General features: G+C 48.0%; 3 protein-coding genes and 1 long non-coding RNA gene across 26 annotated transcripts in view; 3 read left to right on the top strand and 1 right to left on the bottom strand.

Annotated features, from left to right (window-relative positions):
* Positions 1-11,699, top strand: part of Usp3 (ubiquitin specific peptidase 3) — a 74,743-nt gene extending 63,044 nt beyond the window's left edge. For both annotated transcript variants that reach the window (XM_006979311.4, XM_076576566.1), the window contains exons 10-15: positions 2,096-2,202; positions 2,315-2,395; positions 8,855-8,973; positions 9,225-9,338; positions 9,442-9,509; positions 10,994-11,699. In XM_006979311.4, the coding sequence (XP_006979373.1) occupies positions 2,096-2,202; positions 2,315-2,395; positions 8,855-8,973; positions 9,225-9,338; positions 9,442-9,509; positions 10,994-11,159 (655 nt within the window). In that variant the 3' untranslated portion in view covers positions 11,160-11,699. The remainder of the gene's footprint in view (positions 1-2,095; positions 2,203-2,314; positions 2,396-8,854; positions 8,974-9,224; positions 9,339-9,441; positions 9,510-10,993) is intronic.
* A 293-nt stretch (positions 11,700-11,992) lies between these two features.
* Fbxl22 (F-box and leucine rich repeat protein 22) lies at positions 11,993-17,881 on the top strand. Its single transcript, XM_006979313.4, has 2 exons — positions 11,993-15,355; positions 17,468-17,881. The coding sequence occupies exons 1-2, from the start codon at positions 15,021-15,023 to the stop codon at positions 17,859-17,861; spliced, it is 729 nt and encodes a 242-aa protein (XP_006979375.1). The 5' UTR covers positions 11,993-15,020; the 3' UTR covers positions 17,862-17,881.
* A 2,698-nt stretch (positions 17,882-20,579) lies between these two features.
* LOC143274268 (uncharacterized) lies at positions 20,580-21,605 on the top strand. The gene is made up of 2 exons (XR_013052798.1): positions 20,580-20,715; positions 20,942-21,605. It is a non-coding gene; the product is annotated as an uncharacterized LOC143274268 (long non-coding RNA).
* Positions 21,279-21,914, bottom strand: part of Herc1 (HECT and RLD domain containing E3 ubiquitin protein ligase family member 1) — a 163,870-nt gene continuing 163,234 nt past the window's right edge. For all 22 annotated transcript variants that reach the window (XM_076576547.1, XM_076576558.1, XM_076576562.1 and 19 more), the window contains exon 78: positions 21,279-21,908. In XM_076576547.1, coding sequence (XP_076432662.1) covers positions 21,723-21,908 — 186 coding nt within the window. In that variant the 3' untranslated portion in view covers positions 21,279-21,722. The remainder of the gene's footprint in view (positions 21,909-21,914) is intronic.

Raw genomic sequence — 21,914 nt, 5'->3', positions numbered from 1 at the left:
TTTAGAGAGGATTCTTTATGTAGGAGAGGACTTAGAAGACACTAGTACTTTCTGGCCGTTGGCACTCACCCTCCAATCCTGCAGTGTCACTGAAGAGTGACCGGTATGAATTACCAGCTTACTCCAGGACCCTGAAGTTCCAGTCAGAGTGCATGGGAGAAAGGGAAGTCTAAGATCCGGTCAAGCTGTTTGTTGTCCTAGCACCCACTTAAAAAGTATTAAATCAGAATCTGTTTGTATATTATTATAGCATGTTCCTATATAAAACTAATGATCTGTGCTCTATTGAAGATAACCTGTCTGAAATGAGAGCGTATGTGTCCTCAGTGTCTTATGAGCCTGGGGCATTCCAGTGGAACTGCACTGTATAAATCTTCATGGGATATAATTTTAGTATTAGTCTATTTAAAGACTAGCAATTGCAAGTTTGAAGGAAAAATATGTCAAATACTAAAGCTTCCCCTTTATTTGCTTCATTTCATGGGAGGATGTTTCAAGATCTAGAGATATTTGTTAAAAGCACTTCTGAAAGCTAGGAGTGGGGTGGTAATGAGATAGAAATGCCCAGACTGTTGTTAGCACTAATACAACAGAACAGCAAGCACTTTGGAAATTATTTATTAATCTTAATGCCATGCTCACCAGATGGCTGAAACTTGATTTCTCCCAGGAAATGATTATGAGGAATGAGTTTTAATGCACTGCTTTTTAATGAAGCAGTTTCCATTTCAATTAAAGGCAACTTTGCATGTGTACATTAGCATGCAAGGGTCAATTGTCATAGAACTCTTCATTTTCATAGAACTTGTATGTTCTTTGGTTATGACACAGGTATAAATGGAAAACCTGAAATGGCTGTTATGTCCTGTAGTTCCTAATGTCCCTTCAGCCTTTTAAAATCCATTTATTTTGCATGTAGTGAAGTTGCTTGGATAGTTTTTTGTCTACCATCATGGCAGTAGGTTTAACGTGGTGTGGTGCAGAAATCTCTGCTCAGTGTAAGAGAAACTGGTTGATGCAGGCAAAATGGTATTTTCTGGTTCAAGTAATTGAACAAGGCTCACAAACAAGTATTTGTTGTAATATTATTATTATTACAGGCAGGGTCTCTGTGCAGTCACTGTACTTGCTATATAGATCAGGTTGGTTTTGAACTCTTGGAGATCAGCCTGCCTCTGCCTCCTGAGTGCTGGGATTAAAAGTGTATTCACTGACCCTTGGCCATTATAGCTCTATTACTGAGAGCAGACACTGAAGCATCTCAATATCCATTGGTAGTGTCTTGGTTAAATAAAGGGCTTAATGTGGAGAGCAGCTGCATGACCTAAGCTGGGTCCTGACCCTCTGTCTCAGCATCCTGGACTGCAAAGCAGGAACAGCAGTATATATATATATACACAGCTCTGAGCGCTCACTTCACAAACAGGTGCTCAGAATAGAACCCACAGACAGGACACTTGCTACCCCAGGTACCCTTTCTTCTTCCTGAGCCTGTGGTGGGTCTGGAACCGAGAAACAAACTTATGGGGAAAAAATACCAGCAAGCGAAGGTGTTGCCTGACTTTTTGCTGATAAAATAATGATGAACACCCGAAGTGCTGTTTGGAGTGAGGGTTTTATGTCTAGCAAGTCTTGGAGTCAGGTGCTCCTCCTGTCGCTCTCCCTGCTCACGCAGCTGGAGCAGAGGAATAACCATGTCAGAGCACTCAGGTGCTGAGTTTCTCGTTGCTTGGTAAGGTGGTGTCTTTTTATTTACACTGTTTTTATGAAATTGTTGTACTTTTGACAAGGGCGCACTGGTACACAGCACCTTTTTTACCTGTAGTGGTTATTAACTCAAGCTGTAGTAAATGTCTTTATTTCCTCAGGTTGAGGATATGACATCAAGTAGTTTGGAACATTCTGTAGCCTCAGCAAGGCCTTGCACAGTGCAGGAGTAAAACGCAAGGCCGCACTTTTCTGATGGGTGTATTCTGCTGGGGAAGCCGTCATCTATCACATGTGCAGTCATTCATGAGATCTGTTTGCCCAGTGTTAATGTCTTAAGAACTAAGAACAATTTTTATGAGCTGTTTCCCATGTGGTGTTTCTTTAGAAATGGAGCATCAACTGTTGTCACAGCAATATTCGGAGGAATTCTCCAGAATGAGGTCAACTGCCTCATCTGTGGGACAGAGTCGAGGAAGTTTGATCCATTCCTAGGTAAGGGGACTGGCACGAGCTGTGCTGCTGGGTTTTGTTGTTGTTTTTTGTTTTTTGGTAAATCTGTAGTGAATTCAAGTGCCTTTAATAACTCTGGTTCTCTTCTTTTAAGATCTCTCTTTAGATATTCCAAGTCAGTTCAGAAGCAAGCGCTCTAAGAACCAGGAAAGCGGGCCAGTTTGCTCATTACGAGGTATGGGCATTTTAATGTTGCTATCCTGTTAGCTCACAGTCTGGGCAGCTTTTTATCTGTGTGTGGTTCACACTGTGTTGTACTTACTACTCCCAGACCCTGTAGGAAGAACACCTCCACATGGTTGGTCAACGAAGGGTAAATACTTAGGTTTCTCCTCTTTACCTTTGTGGTGTTGTTTCTCAAGTCAGAGACCCTGACTGTTCTGATCTCACTCTGTAGACCAGGCTGGCCTCAAACTCACAGCGATCTGCCTGGCTCTGCCTCCTGAGTGCTGGGATTAAAGGTGTGCGCCACCACTGCCTGGTGAAAAAGTATATTTTGAGGACTGGTGTTTTGAGGGAACAGGAGAACTCTAGAAATCATACTAAGGAATGGATAGACTCAGAAGCTATACCTCACATGGACCCACCAAATATTATTATTTCTAAAGGGAGTACTCCAGTGTAATCAAACCTGGGAATTTCAGTACTTCACCTTCCTTAGTGGACAGACAGACAGAAAATCTGAGTTGAGCCATACTATGAAGCAAATGAGCATTTACAGAATATGTATTGCAGCTGCAGAGTACACGTTCTTTTCAGTACATGCAGAATTCTTTAGGAAAGATCAGATGCTAGGCCAAACATGGAAGTCTCGGTGTGGTGGTCCATGCCTGTAATCCCAGCACTAGGGAAGCCAGGACAATTTCACATTTGAGGCCAGCCTGGGCTTTTTGGTGAGATCCTGTCTCAAAACAAAGAAGTCACAACAGAGGAAAACTGTAAATTAAGGAGGATATACAAGGGAAACAACTTGCTCTTAAATGACCTTGAAGATAGAAGGAAATAAAACATCTAGAAACATGAAAATGACAACATTAGAAGTAATATTGATAGAGGCTATGCAACAGATATATACATAAAGATGGGCAGAATAAAGGTCAAATTGGAAATAAAATTGAAACTACTAGGAAAGTGTAAAAGCTTTTTGAAAAGATAAAAAATCCGACCAATCTATAAATAGACTAAGCAAGAAAGTGAAGACCCAAATAAAACCAGAGAGGATGGATACCATAAAAATACAAAGAAATCATGAACCATTCTTTCAAATTCTGAAAAACTATACAAGACATGGGTAAATACCTGAACACATACAACCTACCAAAATTTAGCCAAGAAACACAAAGTATAAACAGATGAGTAATGGGCTTGAAACAGTAATTGAAGGCCCACACCTTCCTTGATGTTCCCATCTCAAGACACCACTGCACTGGCCTGGTAGATCCTATCTTTTACAGGGAAATGGGTGGAACCAGAGGATGTCATGGTAAGTGAATAATAAATTAAAAAATGCAAATAATAAAAATAAATAATAAATAAACTAGACACAGATATGGATCACATGTTCCTACTCACACTTGAAAATGAAGACATACCAACAACTTGAAAGTAGAAATAATGGGAATGATGTGCATCACCACGGTGAACCATTAATCTGTACAATTAGTATGTGTTAGCTACAACAAATTGAGATGGAAGGAATTCTGCTCAGCTGTCTTCATAAAGCATCACTCAGTATCTTCCTGTGGTGATATAAAGGAGCTGACATACCAATGTTTCTGTAAAATAGAAAATGTAGTACACAAATAAAATGTAAAAAAGCCACACCATAACCAAGTGGGAGTCATCCTAGGGATGCAAGGATGGTTCAACATACTCAAACCAATAAACATGATACAGAATAGCAACAAAATGAAAGACAGAATCCCTGCAGTTATAATTTATGTGATAGAAAAAAGGTTTGATGAATTCTAAACACATTAGAAATAGTCCTAATACCAAAGGCTGTATAGTAATAAAGTATGTGACTGACATTGAAAGAATCTAGAAATTAGTCCATGTTGATACAGCCAACTACTTTTTGACGAAGATGCAAAATTGTATCCACATATACAGAAGATACAGAAGAATGGAACTAAAGTCTCCTCATTGAATAAAAATATGAACTCAAAATGATCATCTCCCCCTTTTAAACCACTTGCAGGGGCATGTTGAATTTATTTATTATGTAGAGATGGAAATGTGTGATTACCTGTAAGTCTTGCACATGTGTCAAGTCTCCTGCAGAGCTGGACCTGGGCATTTTCCTAGGCTGTCCTATTTGAGTGTGTTATTAGAGACTCTAACCTTGTACTCTATTCAAGCCCTCTCCTTTCCAGTGAATTTGTATGTTATGCCCTGGAGGCTTCTGTCAGTGACGTCTTCCCTCAAGCACCCTACTGTCCTATTACAAATCCTATTGTCCCAACATGAGGTGCAAACATTTAAGTTGTATTACATTCGTGTATGTGTGGAGGTCAGAGGACAGCTTGGAGAAAGAAGTCTGTTCCCTTGTCTACCGTGTGGGTCCTAGCAGTCATACTCAGGTTGTCCGACTTGGCAACAAGTGCCTTCACCCACTCACCGAGCCAGCTCACTGGCTCGTCCTCAGGAGATTGGTCGTAATGGCATTAATCGTTTTAACAAAAGTCTTCTTTGGTCAGACCACTTCAGAGTTTCAAATCTGCTCACATACCCGCTTCACCAACTGCAAATGTTCTTAATGTTTGCTCTTCCCTTCTGTCAATCAGGCCAAAAGCAGTGAGGCACAGCTATGCTACAACCTGTATACTACACTGTTTTTAAAATTTCCTCCACCAAGTCAGCTAGTCCACAACATAATTCAGCTTTACTCAGGGTAGCAGGACATAGGCAGATGTTACAGATTGTAGCCTGAATGCCCAATTCCAATAAAGTCCTTGAACCCTCCTTAGCCTATTTTACTGTCTGCATTTCTGTTGGTGTTCTGATCTTCTACACTCCTGCCAGAATGGCCATTATGCTGCTGACACAATTCTAGGGCTTCTCTACCTAGCTGCTCCAAACTTGTATATTCTTTCTACAAACCATTTTTAAAGGCCCACAAATCAAAAAAGGTCAGACTTATCACAACAAAGACAACCTTTCTTGGTGACACATTTCTCACTGCTGTGGTAGCAGCACAGAGGAGAAGGGGTTATTTTGACTCGTGGTGTAGGAGGTTACAGTCCACCTGGTGGGAAGGGCACAAAAGCAGCTTGTGGCATAACTTACTATCTCATGGGCTAGGAAGCACAGAGCTCATGGCAAATCCTACAAGACCCATTTCCCAGCAGCCCACCTCCTGTAGCCAGATTGCACAGCCTGCCCAAACAGTGCCGTGGTCAGTTGAAACCAGGTGTTCAAATCATGGTCTCATGGTGAAACATTTCACATTTAAACCGTAACGACCCTGCTACTTAAAGTGATCACTTAGCCTCTTTTTGGTTTTTTTGAGACAGTTTCCCTGTGTAGTTTTGGTGCCTGTCCTGGATCTTGCTCTGTAGGCCAGGCTGGCCTCAAACTCAGAGATCCACCTGGCTCTGCCTCCCAAGTGCTGGGATTAAAGGCATGCGCCACCATCGCCCGGCCACTTAGCCTCTTCTAGGGGATGAAGGCAACAGGCAACCATGAACAAACCACCCAAGAGGAAAGAGCAAACTGTCAACATTTGCAGATGAATTGATTACATACCTAAAACATTCTGAGCACTCTTGCTCTCTGTCCCACATGCAGAACCAGATGTCTTACACATGTTAAATATGCACTTGACCACTAAGCTACATCCTGAACTCATCCTTCAGTATTAAGGATTGAACCCAGGGTCTCAGGCATACTAGGCAAGCTCTCTACCACTGAGCTACATCTCCAGCCTTACTCATCCTTCAGTTAAAAAAAAATACAAACAGTGCTTTGATAAATGAATCCTAAACAGAGATAGAAGAGCTTAGTGAGGTGGTCACATAGAAAACAGAGAAGAGTCCGGAAAGATGGCTGGCCCAGTGGTTAAAAGCACTGGCTGCTTTTCCTCAGGACCTGGACTCAATTCCTGGAACCCACATGGTAGCTCACAACTGTAGGCCATCCAGCGCCCTCTTCTGGCTTCTTAGGGGTACTGCAAACACATGGTATACATATATGAAGACAAACACCTATACACACAAAATAAAAAAACAAGATAGAGGAAAAAATCATTTTGAATTCAGCAAAAGTCTCCCTATTATAGTAGCCACAAAAACTCAAAAATTATTCAACAATAAACAAAAATAAGCAGGACCACTGGGCATGGCAGAGAATCTTGATAATCTCATCAGAGCAATAGGATTTTGAGTTTGAGGGTAGCCTGGGCTACATAAAAGTAACAAATGACCTAGAGGAAGAAGAAAGAAAGAGCCTCAATCATGCTACGCATGTGAAGACCCAGCATGGTAACAGCAGTTTTTTCAAAATTACTCCCTAAATTTGTTCAAAAGTTTCTCTGTAGGCAGACATTCCTTACAAGAAGCTAAAGAAATCAAGTAGAGGCAAGATAGAAATTGGGTAGGAACGTCCTAAAAGTACTAAACAGCAGCTGTTGATACAAAAATGTGTGCAGGACCAGATCAGACAGACAATGGGCAGTTCTCCACAGCATCATTCCAAAGCACAGCCCTGGCTTTGGCCTGGGAATCGCCTGGCTCTGGAACTTGCTAGAGCAGTTCCTTCACATCCATTGTGTGATTCCCCCAGGACCCATCAGGTAACAGTGCCAACCTCGAGCAGCAGGTGGGAAGTAGCTCTTGAGAACATCTGCCCAGTTTGTCTCGGTGGGTGTTCTGCCAGAGCTCTTTTGTTAAAGCACTGCTTCTTGTCAGAAACCAGTAACAATAACTGGCATAGATTTAACCCCCAATGACCTCCACTAGCTTAGGGTTGAACATTTCATGTGGTGAATACCAAGCTAACGTTAATAGTTGCACCGAAGGAATATTGTAAAAATGGCTTAGGAGACTATATGTGACTGTAGAATGATGAAATTTATGTAAGATAAAAAGAATGTGTGAGGCTAGAGGTTGTACCCAGGTACTTACACATAGCTAGGGAAGCATACCACCTAGCTCTGTGCAGACCTTTTAGTATGTTTTATATTGGAACATAAAGTTAGCCACTTACTCACAGTGAGTGAGCCCAAGCAGGCCTTCAACTCTAATCCTCTTGCCTTAGTCTCCCAAGCAGTCCCATTATAGCCTGCACCATTAGGTATGGTTCATGTGCATTGAAATTCTTTAGTGTTTCCAATAGGAACTTTGATCCAAGAAGAAATGGAACTGAAAATTTCCTCCCTAACTCCCCCCACCCCCCTCCCGAGACAGGGCTTCTCTGTGTAGTTTTGGTGGCTGGCCCAGATCTCGGTCTGTAGACCGGGCTGGCCTCAAACTCACAGAGATCCGCCTGCCTCTGCCTCCCGAGTGCTGGGATTAAAGGCGTGCGCCACCACCGCCCGGCTAAATTACATAATTTTTAAAGGCAATAAAATGTGTACCCTATATACTTTTCATTTACTGGTTTGCTAAATTAGCTTTGCAGAGTACATAAAGGGTAATCTAATGACTAAAACAAACCAGTTTTGCTTCCTTCTCTCCATGGAGATGCTATTTGAACAATTTCATATGGAAAACTGCCAGTTGTGAAACAGGCCCTCAAACATGAGAATCCTGAGATTCAAAAAGTGTAGATTTCCCCTAGAAAGCAATCAAGTACTGTCAGCACCTTATTCACCCTTAACCACAGATGAGCAGACATGGAAGCTCTACCAAGATGTGGGTGCTCTGTGGATGGATGCTCATTGGCCATGCAGTCTGCTTCCCATGTGGGCTCCTGCAGAACACCACACTAGTACTTTGAGGCCCACTCAGTGATAGCAAAAGATAGGTTGTGTCTGGGTGTGCAGTCTCTTACACAGTGTCTGTGTGTATGTATGTATTTAGAATGTCCTTCCTTCGTGTAGAAAAGCACGTTCTGAGCTAGCACAGTGGTTTAGCTGACAGACCACAAGGCTGTAAAGGACTTGCTTCGCAGGTGGGCCCAGAACCCACGTACAAATGCCAGGCAGGCTTGTAATGGCAGCACTGGGGAGGAAGACAAGGGGGTCCCTAGAACTTGGTGGCCAGTCAGTCAGTGACCCTTTCTCAAAGGAGGTGGACGACATTTCTGAGAATGACCTCTCAGAAAGTAGCCATGCCTTATCTAGGGGGCTCTGGACTGGTTTAGATTAGCTGTAAAATCTGACTTTATGTGCTTGGTTCACACACTGAGAGGAAATAGCTATTGAGTAGCTATTGTTGATTTCACCAGGAATCCATCTTTATTAGCATTTACAGATGATCTCATGAAAAGTGTGAAGCTAGCTCGGTATTTTAAACCTGGTCTTTCTTCCCACCAAACATCTCCGGTTTCTAGCTTGATCCTGGGGATGGTTCACTTTTTTTCAAGTTGCTAGAGCTTGGAACCTGGGTCATTTTGCTTCAAGTTAGTCTTCCCCCAAGTGCACTGCGCTATAAAAGCCAGTTCATTTTAATGCTGTCAAAACCACTTGTTGCAGATTGTCTCCGAAGCTTCACCGACCTGGAGGAACTCGATGAGACCGAGTTGTATATGTGCCACAAGTGCAAAAAGAAACAAAAGTCCACAAAAAAGTTTTGGATTCAAAAACTTCCCAAGGTCAGTGATGCATTTCAGTTAGGGTGGCTTTTCATGGAGAAGATGCCCAGGAAGGGTTAGATTAACTATAAACTCTGTGAACAGTTCCGACTGGTCTGTACGGTTTGCAATCAGAGCTGGAACCTGGTCATTGATAAGGTATGCAGGAAGAGAGTAGTATCAAGTCAGAAGAAAATGGGGCGTGCTGGACTGAGTACCGAAAGGCGAGTTAGCTGGGGTTGTCCTCAGTCTTTGTCCTGCTCTGTCACCAGGTGCTGTGCTTGCACTTGAAAAGGTTTCACTGGACAGCGTATTTAAGAAACAAAGTTGACACATACGTAGAATTCCCGCTGAGAGGCCTGGACATGAAGTGCTACCTACTAGAGGTAAGGCAGCCGGGAGAGGAAGTCTTGGCAGGGAAGCAGGCCCTGGGCTGCCATTGACCTCTGTCCTAACTCAGCTCTTCGGTACCTCTCCTGTGTTCTGTAGCCAGAGAACAGCGGCCCCGAGAGCTGCCTGTATGACCTCGCTGCTGTGGTGGTGCACCATGGCTCTGGGTAAGTTGTCAGCTTCTTGGAGCTGGGATACGTGGTAGCCACAGAAGATGGCTGCAATTTCTAGTCAGTCACTGGTTCTCCCTGTACTCCCTACAAAAGGGTGCAGAGTCATCAAAGGGTGCAGAGTGTTCTTTATGGGACACTCCTGAGAAGACTGGCTGTGAAGCATGAAAGCCTACAAAAGCAGCATTGGGAGCGGTCCACCCTTTACTCCACACCACTGCAGACTGGCAGTATTTGCAATGACTTACCATGTCACCTACTTTAAAGATTCATTTTTAGTTTTGTAGAGTAAGTCTGGTTTTTGGTTTTGGTTTTGTCCTGGAAGCTTGGTTTGTACCTCGAGTTTACCTTTCTGATAAAGAATAATTACTTTCAAACTTGGACAAGCCACCACCTGTATCACAGATCCATTCCCTCTCTCTGTGTGGACACTGTTCCACTGACTGGCAGAGTGGGGAGGCTGAGCCCACTGGTTTTTATAAGCACCCCGTTGCTTTTCTTACACATAAACAGGGACACTTGTAGTGTCTTTACTAATGGAAGTATTTTATATTCAGCCTCATTCTCTTTTCCCTCCTGGAATCCCTGTTGTATCCTTTCTGCCCCTGAACACTGTGCTGCCGATCCACTGTCACATTTTTGTATTCGGGAATTGTCCTTTTCTCTTCTAACATCCTACTCTTGTGTTATGGTTGCGATGTCTTCCTGTCAGTGTTGGCACTGGAGAGTTCTGCCTTCTCTCTGGCTTTCTGTGTGGGATCCCTGTGATTGTCTCACGTCTCCCTTTTTGCACTCTTCTAAAGCTGGATCTTCCCCTAGTGCGCGAGAAAGCAAGACTTCTCAGGCTCTTGGAGCAGCCGTGGCGGTCTGTGCCTGCTCTGCTCACCCAGCCAGTGCTGACAGGGCAGTCACGGAGGCTTTCTTCAAGGCACACGATGGCTGAGCTGGGGTTTCGCCCCCCTTTCTGACAAGAACTCTGTCATTAGTTTTGCATGTTTTCCAGAGGTTTCCACATACACTTACGAGGCTCTCTACAGCTCTCTAGCTTCTTCCGCTGCCTTGGTGGCATCTGCTGTGTGTTCTAGAAACTCACTTTGTGCTTAGTTGGTGTATTAGTTTCCCACTGTCAATGTATTCCTTGTCTGTGGGTTTAGAGGAAGGTAAACACAAGAGCTCAACTAACCGTCTAAAACTAGAGGTTTCCAGTTTTTATTCTTTAATTACTCTACTTATTAATACCTTTAGCACTGCACAGCTGCAGAGAGCCTTTTGTGACTTCTGTAGATTTTTTTTTTTAAGTCATCATTTGAAGCTTGGTCTCACTGTATAACCCTAGAACTTGCTATGTAGACCAGGCTGGCCCCAAACTCACAGAGATCCCAAGTGCTGGAATTGAAGGTGTGCACCACCACCCAGACCTTTTTCTGTTTACTCGTTCATTTTACTTCTGTCGTCTTTTATCTTTTGCTCTTTCTTTACAGGGTCGGTTCTGGACATTACACAGCATATGCAGCTCATGAAGGCCGCTGGTTCCACTTCAACGACAGTACTGTAACAGTGACTGATGAGGACACCGTTGGGAAGGCAAAGGCCTACATTCTGTTCTATGTGGAGCGTCAGGCCAGAGCTGGATCAGATAAACTTTAATACCTCCTCTGACCACAATTCAACTTTACCGGACAAACATTTCCAACTTTCCATAAATACTTGATCCAAGAGTTAATTTCGTTATGCACTTTTCAATTTCCAGTTTGGGGTTTAGTTTGGTTGATGGTAGTGACTTACTCAGTATGGGCACCAGCTAATTTTTGTTGTTGTCACCAGAAAACCTCGGCAGGCATTTGGATTGGCTGCTTTAGTTGTAATAACTCGAGTTTTATATGTAGTTTCCAGGACTTAGTTCTGTTTGACTTTTTATATTAATGTTTTCAGTTGTCACCAAGGCACATGCTGAGAGCCACCCTACCTGCTGCCTTTCACAGTGGCCGGCCAGGTCAGGGACTCCAGTGAGGATTGTGTGCGCAGGACCTGTGGCCCACTGGTCTCACAGTGCCTGCTCAGGAATTCCTTCTGACTGTAGGTGGTAGCTGAAGGTCAGCAGACCAGGCCATTGCCACTGCCTGTGTCTCTGGGCTTCTGTTTCTCAGCGTTAAATAAATCTGTCAGTTCTGTCGCATCTGTGCTCAAGTCCCAGAATTGCTGTTTGTTTCTGTTCTAATGTCAGTATGTCCTTGGAGCAGACAGCCAAGGAGCACTGAGAATGTTTGAAAAGCCCTGTGACTGAGCTGCATGGTAGAGGTGTGTCCCGTGAGGCGGATTGTTTGCCCATCAGAGGTGAGGTGTTACCCTCCAAAGTTGACAGTCCCCTGACTTCAGGTGTTGCTGTGGCACCCTTCCAGACAGAAGTGGAGTCATCTTTAGTCTGGGTTTTAACTCGCTCCCTGCCTGAGAGCAGAGCCAGGTGAAGTATTTTTGTCTCTGAACAAGAATGGTTTCTATTCTTGAATTCAGTAGCTTAAAAAAAAAAATTGTTCACAAAAGTAGGTAGAAGCACAGTTTGGATTCAACCCAAACTGAAATTTGGCCCATTTAAAGAAGGCGGCTCATGACGAGTGCTGGAGGCCAGTGACTGACTGTCGGGATGGAGGGAGTCAGGGCTCAGAACTCCAGCACGGCTTGTTCCGTGTTCACCTCCAAAAGGGACAAGATGTACTTCATGCAGACTTTGTAGCAATCTTATTTTTTCTATTTAAGGAAAAGTTTGGTAGCTTTTCTTGGTTAGTGTGAAGTTGATGGAGCAGACATGGCCCAGTTCCACTGTAGTATCAGCTGGATAACTTCTGCATTCCTTCCCAGCAGAAATGACACACTGGATCAGCACTTGAATACAAACCTAACTTGAACCTGTCAGGACAATGGCCACATGTGGTTAAATTGAAAATGCATTCCTCAGTCACAGTAGTCATGGTCCCAGTGCTAGACACAGTGCTGGATTGCACAGGACAGTGCAGCCTGGTGCATTTCCACAAGGCATGGGTTCTCTTGCACAACACTGGTCTGAACTGTCACGCAGACAAACAGAGCTGTGACATCGTGTTTTAAGCATCCAGGAAGACATTAAGGAACTGTGCTGAGTTAGGTAGAGCATATGCAGTTCTATTATTCTACTGGTTTGATCCACAGACAGAGTCACATGATTTGCTCTAATATATTAGAACCTTGATTAACACAACTAAGCCTGACTGTCTTTTCTGACCTTGAACAAGCTCCTGCAAATCCAGGCTCTTCTGCTTAGAAGGGAGACTCTTTGACAGTGGCACTCAGGTCTTGGCCTCTCCATGGGCAACTGTAATGACTTACACAGTACAGACTCAGGGGATCTGACACTGTCCCATCAGGTGACACAGCGGCACACTGGACTGCTGTGTTGGGAGAGCGACTTTTAAGGCAGGCAGTGCTGTTGGCAGACAAGGGAGTCCATCATCTCTGGGAATTTTTGTGGTGGTTTTATTGCTCGATTTTACTTGACAGTGTGTGAGTGGCACCATGAGGACTTTTTGAGAAAGTGACCGCACCCATTTGCATTGTGCGTCTGAACATCGTGATGTAAATGTGCCTATTTCTACTGCGCCTCTTACAAGCTTGCCTTTCTGTGTTAAGGCTTTCTCCACATCACACATTCTAGCCTGCATGTAGCTTTTTGCTCAGAGCTCATGCTCAGGCAGGGCCTCATGCATCCCCTGTCCCATCAGCCCCTGGGAACAGGAAACTCCAAGTCCTCCCACACAGGTGGGGACAAACAGTTTGTGGCAACACAAGTCTCTCTCCATGGTGGAGAAACCTATGCTTATCCACTGTATTCTACTCAGTGTGTAGTGACGACAGATGATGCAATTAAACCAGTCACGTGTGCTGGCCCTGGTTGTCCTGTGTCTCAGCTGTGGAACCTACTCAGCGATTCCTTAGAGCCAGCCTTTCCCTTCTTCGGTTTAATGTATGTGTCTTTACCCACTGTAACCTCACGTCTCTAAACCCTCTCAGGCCCTTCTGCTGCTGAAGTCAGCTCTTGCTCAAGCTCTGGAAAGGCTCAGGCAAGAGCTGTTATCACAGCCAGAACAGAATTCCCCCGTGGCTAGGGGCAGCCCTGAGAAGATGCCACAGCACAGGATGAAGGGGGCACATGTGACTGACGGGCACCACTGGGCAGTAGCCGCCAGATGAAGGGTGGCTGTGCCAAGCTCGTCTGCCATTAAGACTAGTAGTCCGTCCAGTGCCAAGGACATCACTGTGCTCAGGACTCCTTTGTTCTGCTGTGATCACATCCTAGTCCTGCTTCAGCAGCCGAGCTGCTAGGTGCACAGTGCATTAAAGGTCTCTCCTCTTTGCTGTTACTCCTGAGAAGTGGCACAACAGCAGGCGGCAGGGTGGTCCTGTAGCCTACATCGGCAGGAGGCAAGGTGGGTGGCCATTAAAGGTTCAGTGAAAGTCCTTTCAGGGAAGCTGCTGCTGTCTGTGTTTCTCGTGGTGTTGCATTAAGAGCAGCTTCGTTAGTTCCAGATCTGCAGTACAGCAGTGCCTGCCCTCCACTGTGCACTACACTAACACGCCACCCTACAAAGTAGCAGGGCAGCCGGGAGGGGCATGCATCTAAACCCACCAGACTTGCAGTTTACTCCAAGTCAGCTACACTTCTCTTGCATTCAAAAATAGAAACTGAAAAAGAGCTGCCTCTGCCCATCCTCACATTTTGGGAAATACTGAGACAGATAATGAAACCATGCAGATTTACACACACACCCCACACCCGCCTGCTCATGTACAAAACACTGCAGCTGAATCTTCTATGAAAGAGTTAAGGGTAAAAATGGAGACATCTGGGCCGAGAAATCCTTTGCCCAGTAAGGGCATTGGGATTTGAAGATAGCTCAGCCTTGACTGGAAGCCATCAATCTCCTGAGATAAAGAAAAGAAGCCTGACCCTTGGATTCCATTCACAGCTCGGAATGTGTCACATCCCTTAGCTCAGTGGATAGAACTTGCCTCTTCCTAGCAAGGGCAAGCAAAGGAGCCACACAGACAGACACACTGTGAGATCCAACAGTTAACATTCACTACCGCCTGCCAGGGAGAGAGACTGGCAGCCCAGGAGGGCTGTTGTGGCCAATCACCTCCAGTGAAAACACCTTGAAGAGCCAAGCGCCCTGTGCGCAACACTACTGTCAGCTCAGAGGGAAAAAGAAAAACCTTTTAAGGAAACTTTAACTTCAGTGGGCTGCTCTTCTGCCAGACTTTCAGGCCCTCTGAACATAAGCCGAACCACAGATGTGTCTGCGTTGTAAGTCTGGATGCTGACACCCGCCCTCCCTACCCGGAGCTTCAGCACCAGTTGTTAGCCAAAAATAAACACCATTCCTCAACCATATATGTCCACCAGTCGTGATCTGGGGAGGGAGCAGGAGGCAGGTCAGACCCTTGCCGGCCACACTCCCTCCGTGGCCGCCACTCACCATGCACATAACGCAGCTCAATCGGGAGTGCCTGCTGTGCCTCTTCTCCTTCCTGGACAAGGACAGCAGGAAGAGCCTCTCCAGGACCTGCGCCCAGCTCCGGGAGGTGTTTGAGGACCCCACCCTCTGGCCCCTGCTGCACTTCCATTCCCTCGCAGAGCTCAAGAAGGACAACTTCCGGCTGGGCCCCGCCCTGCGCAGCCTGTCCATCTGTTGGCATTCCAGCCGTGTGCAGGTGTGCAGCATCGAGGACTGGCTCAAGAGTGCCTTCCAGAGGAGCGTCTGCAGCCAGCACGAGAACCTGGTCAACGAGTTCCTTCTGCAGGTGTGCGACAGGTAGGCCGCCTTGCCCCTGAGCAGTGTGGCCTTGCTGGCCTTGGCTCCAGGGACACAGGAAAGCACACTTCCAACAGCAATACGGCTCAGACTCAGTCCAAGGCCGACAACCAGTGCCCAAGAGTTGGGTAAAATCAGCTCACTCTCAGTCTCTCAGCTCCGGAAGCTGCCTCTGTGGCAGAGGAGCAGAGAGGTTCAGCTGGCCCTGTTCCTGGAGCAGCTGTCTTCACTGGCAGCCATGAAAGGTTGGTTAGGTCCAGCTGAGCCTGAATTTTCAAGGTCAGGCCCAAGCAGCCCCCTAAGGCCTGAGACTTGCTGTTGAGGAAGGAGAGCCAAAGCCTACTGCAGAGTAGCAGTGAGTGAGTGTGAGGAACACACGACTTCCCTTGCATAGTACCCAGGGAGTGTTGTGATTGTCAGAGGAGCCAAAGGGATGCCCCGAGGCAGTGTGATGTGCCAGTATGGGGTTACCAGATTTTTACCAAAGAAGAGATATACCAACCAGTTAATTTGAATTTGAGATACAGCAACTCATGCCCTACAAACAACCGCTATTTGATCTTTTGACTCATCCCTTGCACAGGCTGACCCACCAAATGGGTTGGCCACACCTTCCCGCATAGGGCAGCTCTGGCCAACGTGGCTCTGCCAGCAGTTGGCGAGAGAGCTCGGGCTAGCTGACAAGCTTGAGTGGTTGCCAGCTGCTGTCACTCAAAGTCAATAGCCACGGTAGCCAGCTCACCACAGGAGAACGGGAAATAAGTACGGTAGCCAGCCTCTCACTTCTTCTCTTTTCCCCAAGTTGGATATTTGTAGTGGCTCTGACTAGACCAGGCCAGGCCATTTTGATAGGTTTCACTAGGCTCAAAAAACCAGACCGCAAGGTGATGGGTGGAAGGGGGAGGGTCACAACCCCGAATTGCTGGAAGATAGCTGGGTTTAATCCCCCAATCGGCAAGATTTGACGTCAGGTTACAGGGTCTCCCCAGCAGGTCCCCAGTGTCAGAGAAAGTGCAAAGGGAGTCGAGTTCCCAATTCTGATGTTGTACAACTGACCCCAGACCCACTGTTTAAACTTGAACTCACTGCATACCTTTTTTCTGCAAACAGAAATTGTCTCGTGTCACAGGGTGAGAGGATGAAGTGACACGGTAATACCCAGTGCATGGGAGAGAGTCGCTGTTCTGGATTCTGCCTTAGACATTCTCAATCTAAAACTCCAAGGCCAGGTCAGGCAATATGCTGAGGGCTTAAATGACGGCCATGAGTTACGGTGTCTGGCCTACAAAGGATCTACTAGTCAAGTCACCTGAGCCACTCGGAGCAGTCTCTTCATCTGCAAAACTGGGGCAGCACGCAGCAGCGGGGAGATTAGTGCCAGTGTGCCCAAGGCCCACGGACTTGAGGGAGGCCTGGGCTCAGTGTGGGAGATGGTGCCACGCCCGTTCTATTTTAAGTTACTTTCATCTTCCGGGGCACAAGGGGGAAGAGCTGACAAGGCGCCAGGGACCGTAGTCTGGAAAGGAACCTGCTCCTCCAATCCAGCTTCGGCTCCTTGACCGCAGCCCAGGCTGCCCTCCTGGTCTCCAGGAAAGGGGGTTATGTCTGCCCGCAGGGGTGCTCTGCTCACTCGGACCTCAGTCCTCACGGGTGCGTGGGTACACACTGCCACACCACCTACCACCCAGAAGTGAACTTTGGCTCAGCCGTGTCAGCCACACCACAGATAGGTAGGTCTCGGGAGCGTCCCCGAGTGGACCAACTTCAGGGCCCGGCTCTAGCTGCCCTGGGTTCCAGGCTGCAGACCCAGGGGATGCAGTGACTTCAGGTAATGGCGCTGAGAGCTAGATCCAACCAACACTAGGGCTTTTAGTCATTAGCCACTACCGCAGGAGACTTCTGTCCCCAGAGTCCCCGCCGCGCACGGCTCCCAAGCCGGGGAGGATCTAAGACAGGAGTCCCTCCCCGAGATTCAAGGTAACAGCTCCAGCAGACGCAGGGGACAGGGGGCCCCGGCTGCGGTCCTAGCCTTTCGGACTCCAGCCGCCGCCTCCGGGGAGGACTCCGCGTCCTGCCGCACCTCGGCCCCGTGTCACCGCGCTCTCCCCGCAGGTGCCCCAACCTGGCGTCCGTCACGCTCTCGGGCTGCGGCCACGTCACCGACGACTGTCTGGCGCGCCTGTTGCTCAGCTGCCCGCGCCTGCGCACGCTGCGCCTCGAGAACTGCGCGCGCGTCACCAACCGCACTCTGGCGGCCGTGGCCGCGCACGGGCGCGCGCTGCAGACGCTGCACGTGGACTTCTGCCGCAACGTGAGCGCCGCTGGCCTGCTTCGCCTGCGCGCCGCCTGCCCGAGCCTGACCCTGAGCGCCGAGCACAGTGCGGCCATGATCCCCGACCAGCCGCCGCGCGCCCGCGCCTGCGCGGCCTCGGTGTTTCCGGCTGCACCGGGGGGACTGTGCCTACCTCACCCCACCAGTTCCTGTGGAGGACGCGCACGCGATTAAACGAGCGGATGCTTGGAAAACACTTGGTGGTTCTTTTTAAACGGCCGCCCCGACCCCGCGGTTCCAGCCCGCGCGCGCTCACGCGCCCTAGCGGCCGGGCCGCGCACTAGGCTGGCGAGGAGCCGCTGAATGGGGGAAGAACTCGAGGCTGGGGCCTCCCTAGCCGCTCATGCCCACACCGAAGCAGGATGCACTAACCATCCTAGAAAAGTCGCTCCCGTCCTTGCATGACTTACAGTTACCAGAATTTATCCTGCAGTTCTCACAAGGGAAAAATGCATAACTTTATAAAAAGCCAGTATTTAAAGATAAAAGTAGTAGCCCTAGTTAAGTGCTTGGATATGGAACCATTATTAGCTGATGAAAAACGAGACTTTGATTTCCTAGATTTGCTGGCTGTGGCCCTGGACTTCTGGTCCATTTCACTTTAGCGGTCCTGTCCCCATGACCGGGGCCTAGACCGGGGCGGGGCAATCAGGGTAAATGGCCACAGCCGGGAGGCGGGCAAGCGCATCGGGGCTCCTCCCACCGCCCACTCTAACCTGCAGCCAGGGTTTTCAGTGTTCTGTGAAATGGTTTCCCGATTCCGACCCACAAGTTCCTTCATTTGTTTCCAAATGAGAAACAGCAAGAAAAAGACAGATTCTGTTCTGTTCTCACGGAACCTCTATTCTAGTAACTGGTCTAGAAGGCGGCTTGGGGGTAGGGTGAGGATGACTGGGACTGGTGGCAACCCTGGGGTGGGGAGGCACTCAGAAGGGGCTGACCCAACTAAATCTCACGGAGAAGGTGACACTTGCGCCATGAAGCAAGCCAGGGAGCCCAGCAAGCCAGATGGAAAGTGTTACAGGCCAAGAAAGTGCAGGGTGCCAGACTAGGAGCGCGGTTGGGGTGTTAGCAACAGCAGTGAGATCAGCATGGCTGGAGCAGGGAGGAGAGGCGTTGAGAACGGGATGGAGGGAGCTGCGAAGGGCAGATTGTGGGGAGGATCACACAGGTCCCCTCGTGCCAGCAGGAACCAGCACACCAAGCGCGGGGAAAGCCTGTGAAATTCACTGAACGTCAGTCGTTCGGGCCCATGTAGCAGGCCCTGCCTCCAAGTCCCTAGGGACTGCTGAGGGGCTTGCCTGCTGCCGCCACGTTCGGAGCAGTGGCAGCGCCTAGCTCAGACTCAGAAGGCACACACACTAGCCCTGGGCTGGCATAATGCCTTTCAGTCTATGGCAAAGCCAGTGGCCCAGCCAGGGGAGTGTCCCAACTGTGATGATGATCCATTAGCAGGCAGATCTCGGCAAGTACATGGCACCTTCAGAGAAGGTGGGTAAGCCAGGGCAGACGGGGCTGCCAGAACCCCTGGAACCGGCCTTGGGAGCCATCTGTGCCTTCACAGGCTTTATCAGACCACATTTTCCAGCAGCCCCTGGAATGCTTGTCTTCCCGAGGTGTGCACGGCCTCTGCACCAGGCAGACCACCCTTCTGGCTGGAAACTGCCCCAAGACCACATCAAGCCGGAGCCTGGGGTCAGTACAGACCAGGGCCAGAGTGCTTAGGTGGTGGGCCCCAGAGTCTCTGGGAAGTCTGAGGTGGTGCTCTGGGATTTGTTTTACAGGGGCACAGGCCAGTTACTGCACTAGCTGAGCCTCCTGGATTCTACTGTGGCAGTGCTGGCCTGTGACCCAGTGCTTTTCCCAAGAATGTAAAGGGAGACCACCTGACCTGGAGAGACCCTCCTGCCAGCTCTTCCAATCAACGTCCAACACATGCTCTTTGCTAAATACCCAGCTTACCAGACCCAGTGCTTCATCTAGCAAAGGTCACGATCTGGGAGAAGTGGAACAAACCCACGTGTGCATGGACAGCTAGGAAAAGCTTGATTTAAAGGGTCTGCGTTTTCTTGAGATTGATAAAGGACATAAATCTGCACGTATTTGTTAATGAAATGAGGCCAGCAATTAAGAAACTATACAAATCTCTACAGGGGGTGAATGTGATGCAGGTAAACCAAATCTTTGCCCCCAGACCCAACTGCTGCTCCATAGATAAGAACACTAGTCTTGGAGAATCAAGAGAAGGAAAAAACAAAGCAAGCATGTTTCCAGCCAAGAGACGGCGTCTGCATCTGCGCACCCTTCCCCAGGGCCGGACCTGAGACAAGTGCATCAGGTTTGGGCACCACCCTGTGGCCATGCTCCTACTCTCTCCAGGCAGAGCAAATCTGCCCTTCTAGGCTCAGCCACAGGGTTAGGCATGATTTTCAATTGAGATAAACTGAAGCCTGCAGACTGCACACCCTTAGCTCAGCAAGAGGGAAAGCCTTCCTGTCACTAGGAGGAAAGCCAGAGGAGTCAAAGGGACCTTAATCCCATTAGCACAGAGCCTTACTTAGTGAACTCTCCCGGTCCAGAGGCCCAGGCAGTGCCTTCCCACCTCAGGCTCAGAATGAAGGGCTTGTCTTCAGAAGTCCCTGGTGCCCCCCAGAAGCGTTAATCTTTCTCTAAGGCCCAATTCCATAGGAAAACTTTAACAAAAGGATACCACAAGCCTCAGCTTTATCAGGGTTTCCTCTCAGACTCATGCACTGATATCATGGCTGGCAGAACCTCATTTTTCTTTCCTGTTCTCTGAACACAAACACTTGCCTTTCCACTAATAAATCACTGCCTTTCCATTTCTCTGCGTGGTCCCTTATTTGAGCCTGCTGTCAGCACTGACCTCTCTCTTGGGTCCACAGGAAGCAGCCTGTGACACAGACTTGGCGGGAGTAAAGAGACAAGCTGCCCACAGACCTCCAGCTCCTGCTGGGATACTGCAGAAGCCTCACAGCCACCACATTCAGATGACATTCTAGCACAGGTGGGCACTTATCAATGGCCCACAGGGGCTGGGTTCAAGCACCAAGCGGGGCTCTTTCTCAGCCCCCCAGGTCCCCACCATCCACACACGAGCCCTCATGTGAAGTCGGTTACCCGCTCCTCCACACTACGTATCTACGCACGCCGAGACCCTGCAGGCGCCGCTTTCGGGGCCACCTTGCCCGCTCACATCCTTTGGTACTATTGCTTGCTCCTGTCTCCTCTAGCTCTTTACCACGTGGCATTGGCACAGAGATGCTGTCTCACACCGGATGTGCTGAGGCTTTGCCGGAGGAGGAGGTGGTGCTGAAAAGCTCTGCTCTAGGGTGAGGGAACAAAACACGAGACCCAGGATGCCAGCTGAACAAAGGGAAGGAGACAGTCAAGCCCTGGTTCTCCCACCACTGTGCTCCTCAGGAATGTCTTCTTCAGACGGACCCTGTCCCCAGCTTCAGAATGGTCAAAGTGCATCAAAGTTCAAAGTGACACCGGCTGGCACCTGGGCTCATGTCTGCCTCAACTCCTAGCCCAGAGCTTCCCTGGATCAACAGCAGCAGCCCCCACTCTGATTCCTGAATCTGCTTTATTTCTCTGCATAAGGAACCCTGCACAGGCGAATCAAACTAAAACAAAATAAATATATGAATATTCATGTAAAACTGTCCTTTCTAATGAACAATTATACACAATGTACAATTTCATGTTCACTGGGTGAGCTTACAAAAATGTATCATTCCCAACTAAAAATGCACCAAAATGGTTCCATGCAAACTTATCCAAAGTGACCAAAAATACAGAGGGAAACCTGACTGAGCAGTTTCTGCTTTTGTTTTTGTACAATCACAGAAAAATAAAAACATCTAGTTTTTTGTTTCATTTGAAGTAACTAAATGTGGCCACTGTTTATGTCGGCTTATGCTCCTAAAACATCTAGCAGTCACCACGGAAGTGTACCAACATCAATCGGAAGTGAGCATTATGGAGAAAGGGTGACAGCGCCCTCAGGCGTCAGTAGTCAGTGTCAGAGCCCTCGGCGTTGTCCACGTTTCTCGAGAGCATGTAGTTGTCCATGTCAATTGAACGGCAGTTGTTGATGGCATAGCGCAGGCGCTCCGCCATGACCAGCTGGCTGGAATAGGGGGGCAGCCGCAGCTGGAAGAAGCAGGTCTGTGAGGTAGGCAGACTGTCATAAGGCTGTGG

The sequence above is a fragment of the Peromyscus maniculatus genome, chromosome 7 (genome assembly GCF_049852395.1).
Source record: "Peromyscus maniculatus bairdii isolate BWxNUB_F1_BW_parent chromosome 7, HU_Pman_BW_mat_3.1, whole genome shotgun sequence".
Classification (NCBI taxonomy): domain Eukaryota; kingdom Metazoa; phylum Chordata; class Mammalia; order Rodentia; family Cricetidae; genus Peromyscus; species Peromyscus maniculatus.
This window is presented reverse-complemented; position numbering and strand designations above follow the sequence as displayed.

Bases quoted from the DNA above. Each gene is read 5' to 3' on its own strand.
- Fbxl22 (XM_006979313.4), top strand. From the start codon at position 15,021: ATGCACATAACGCAGCTCAATCGGGAGTGCCTGCTGTGCCTCTTCTCC. The intron at 15,356-17,467 runs GTAGGCCGCCTT...CTCTCCCCGCAG, and splicing joins CTTCTGCAGGTGTGCGACAG to GTGCCCCAACCTGGCGTCCG.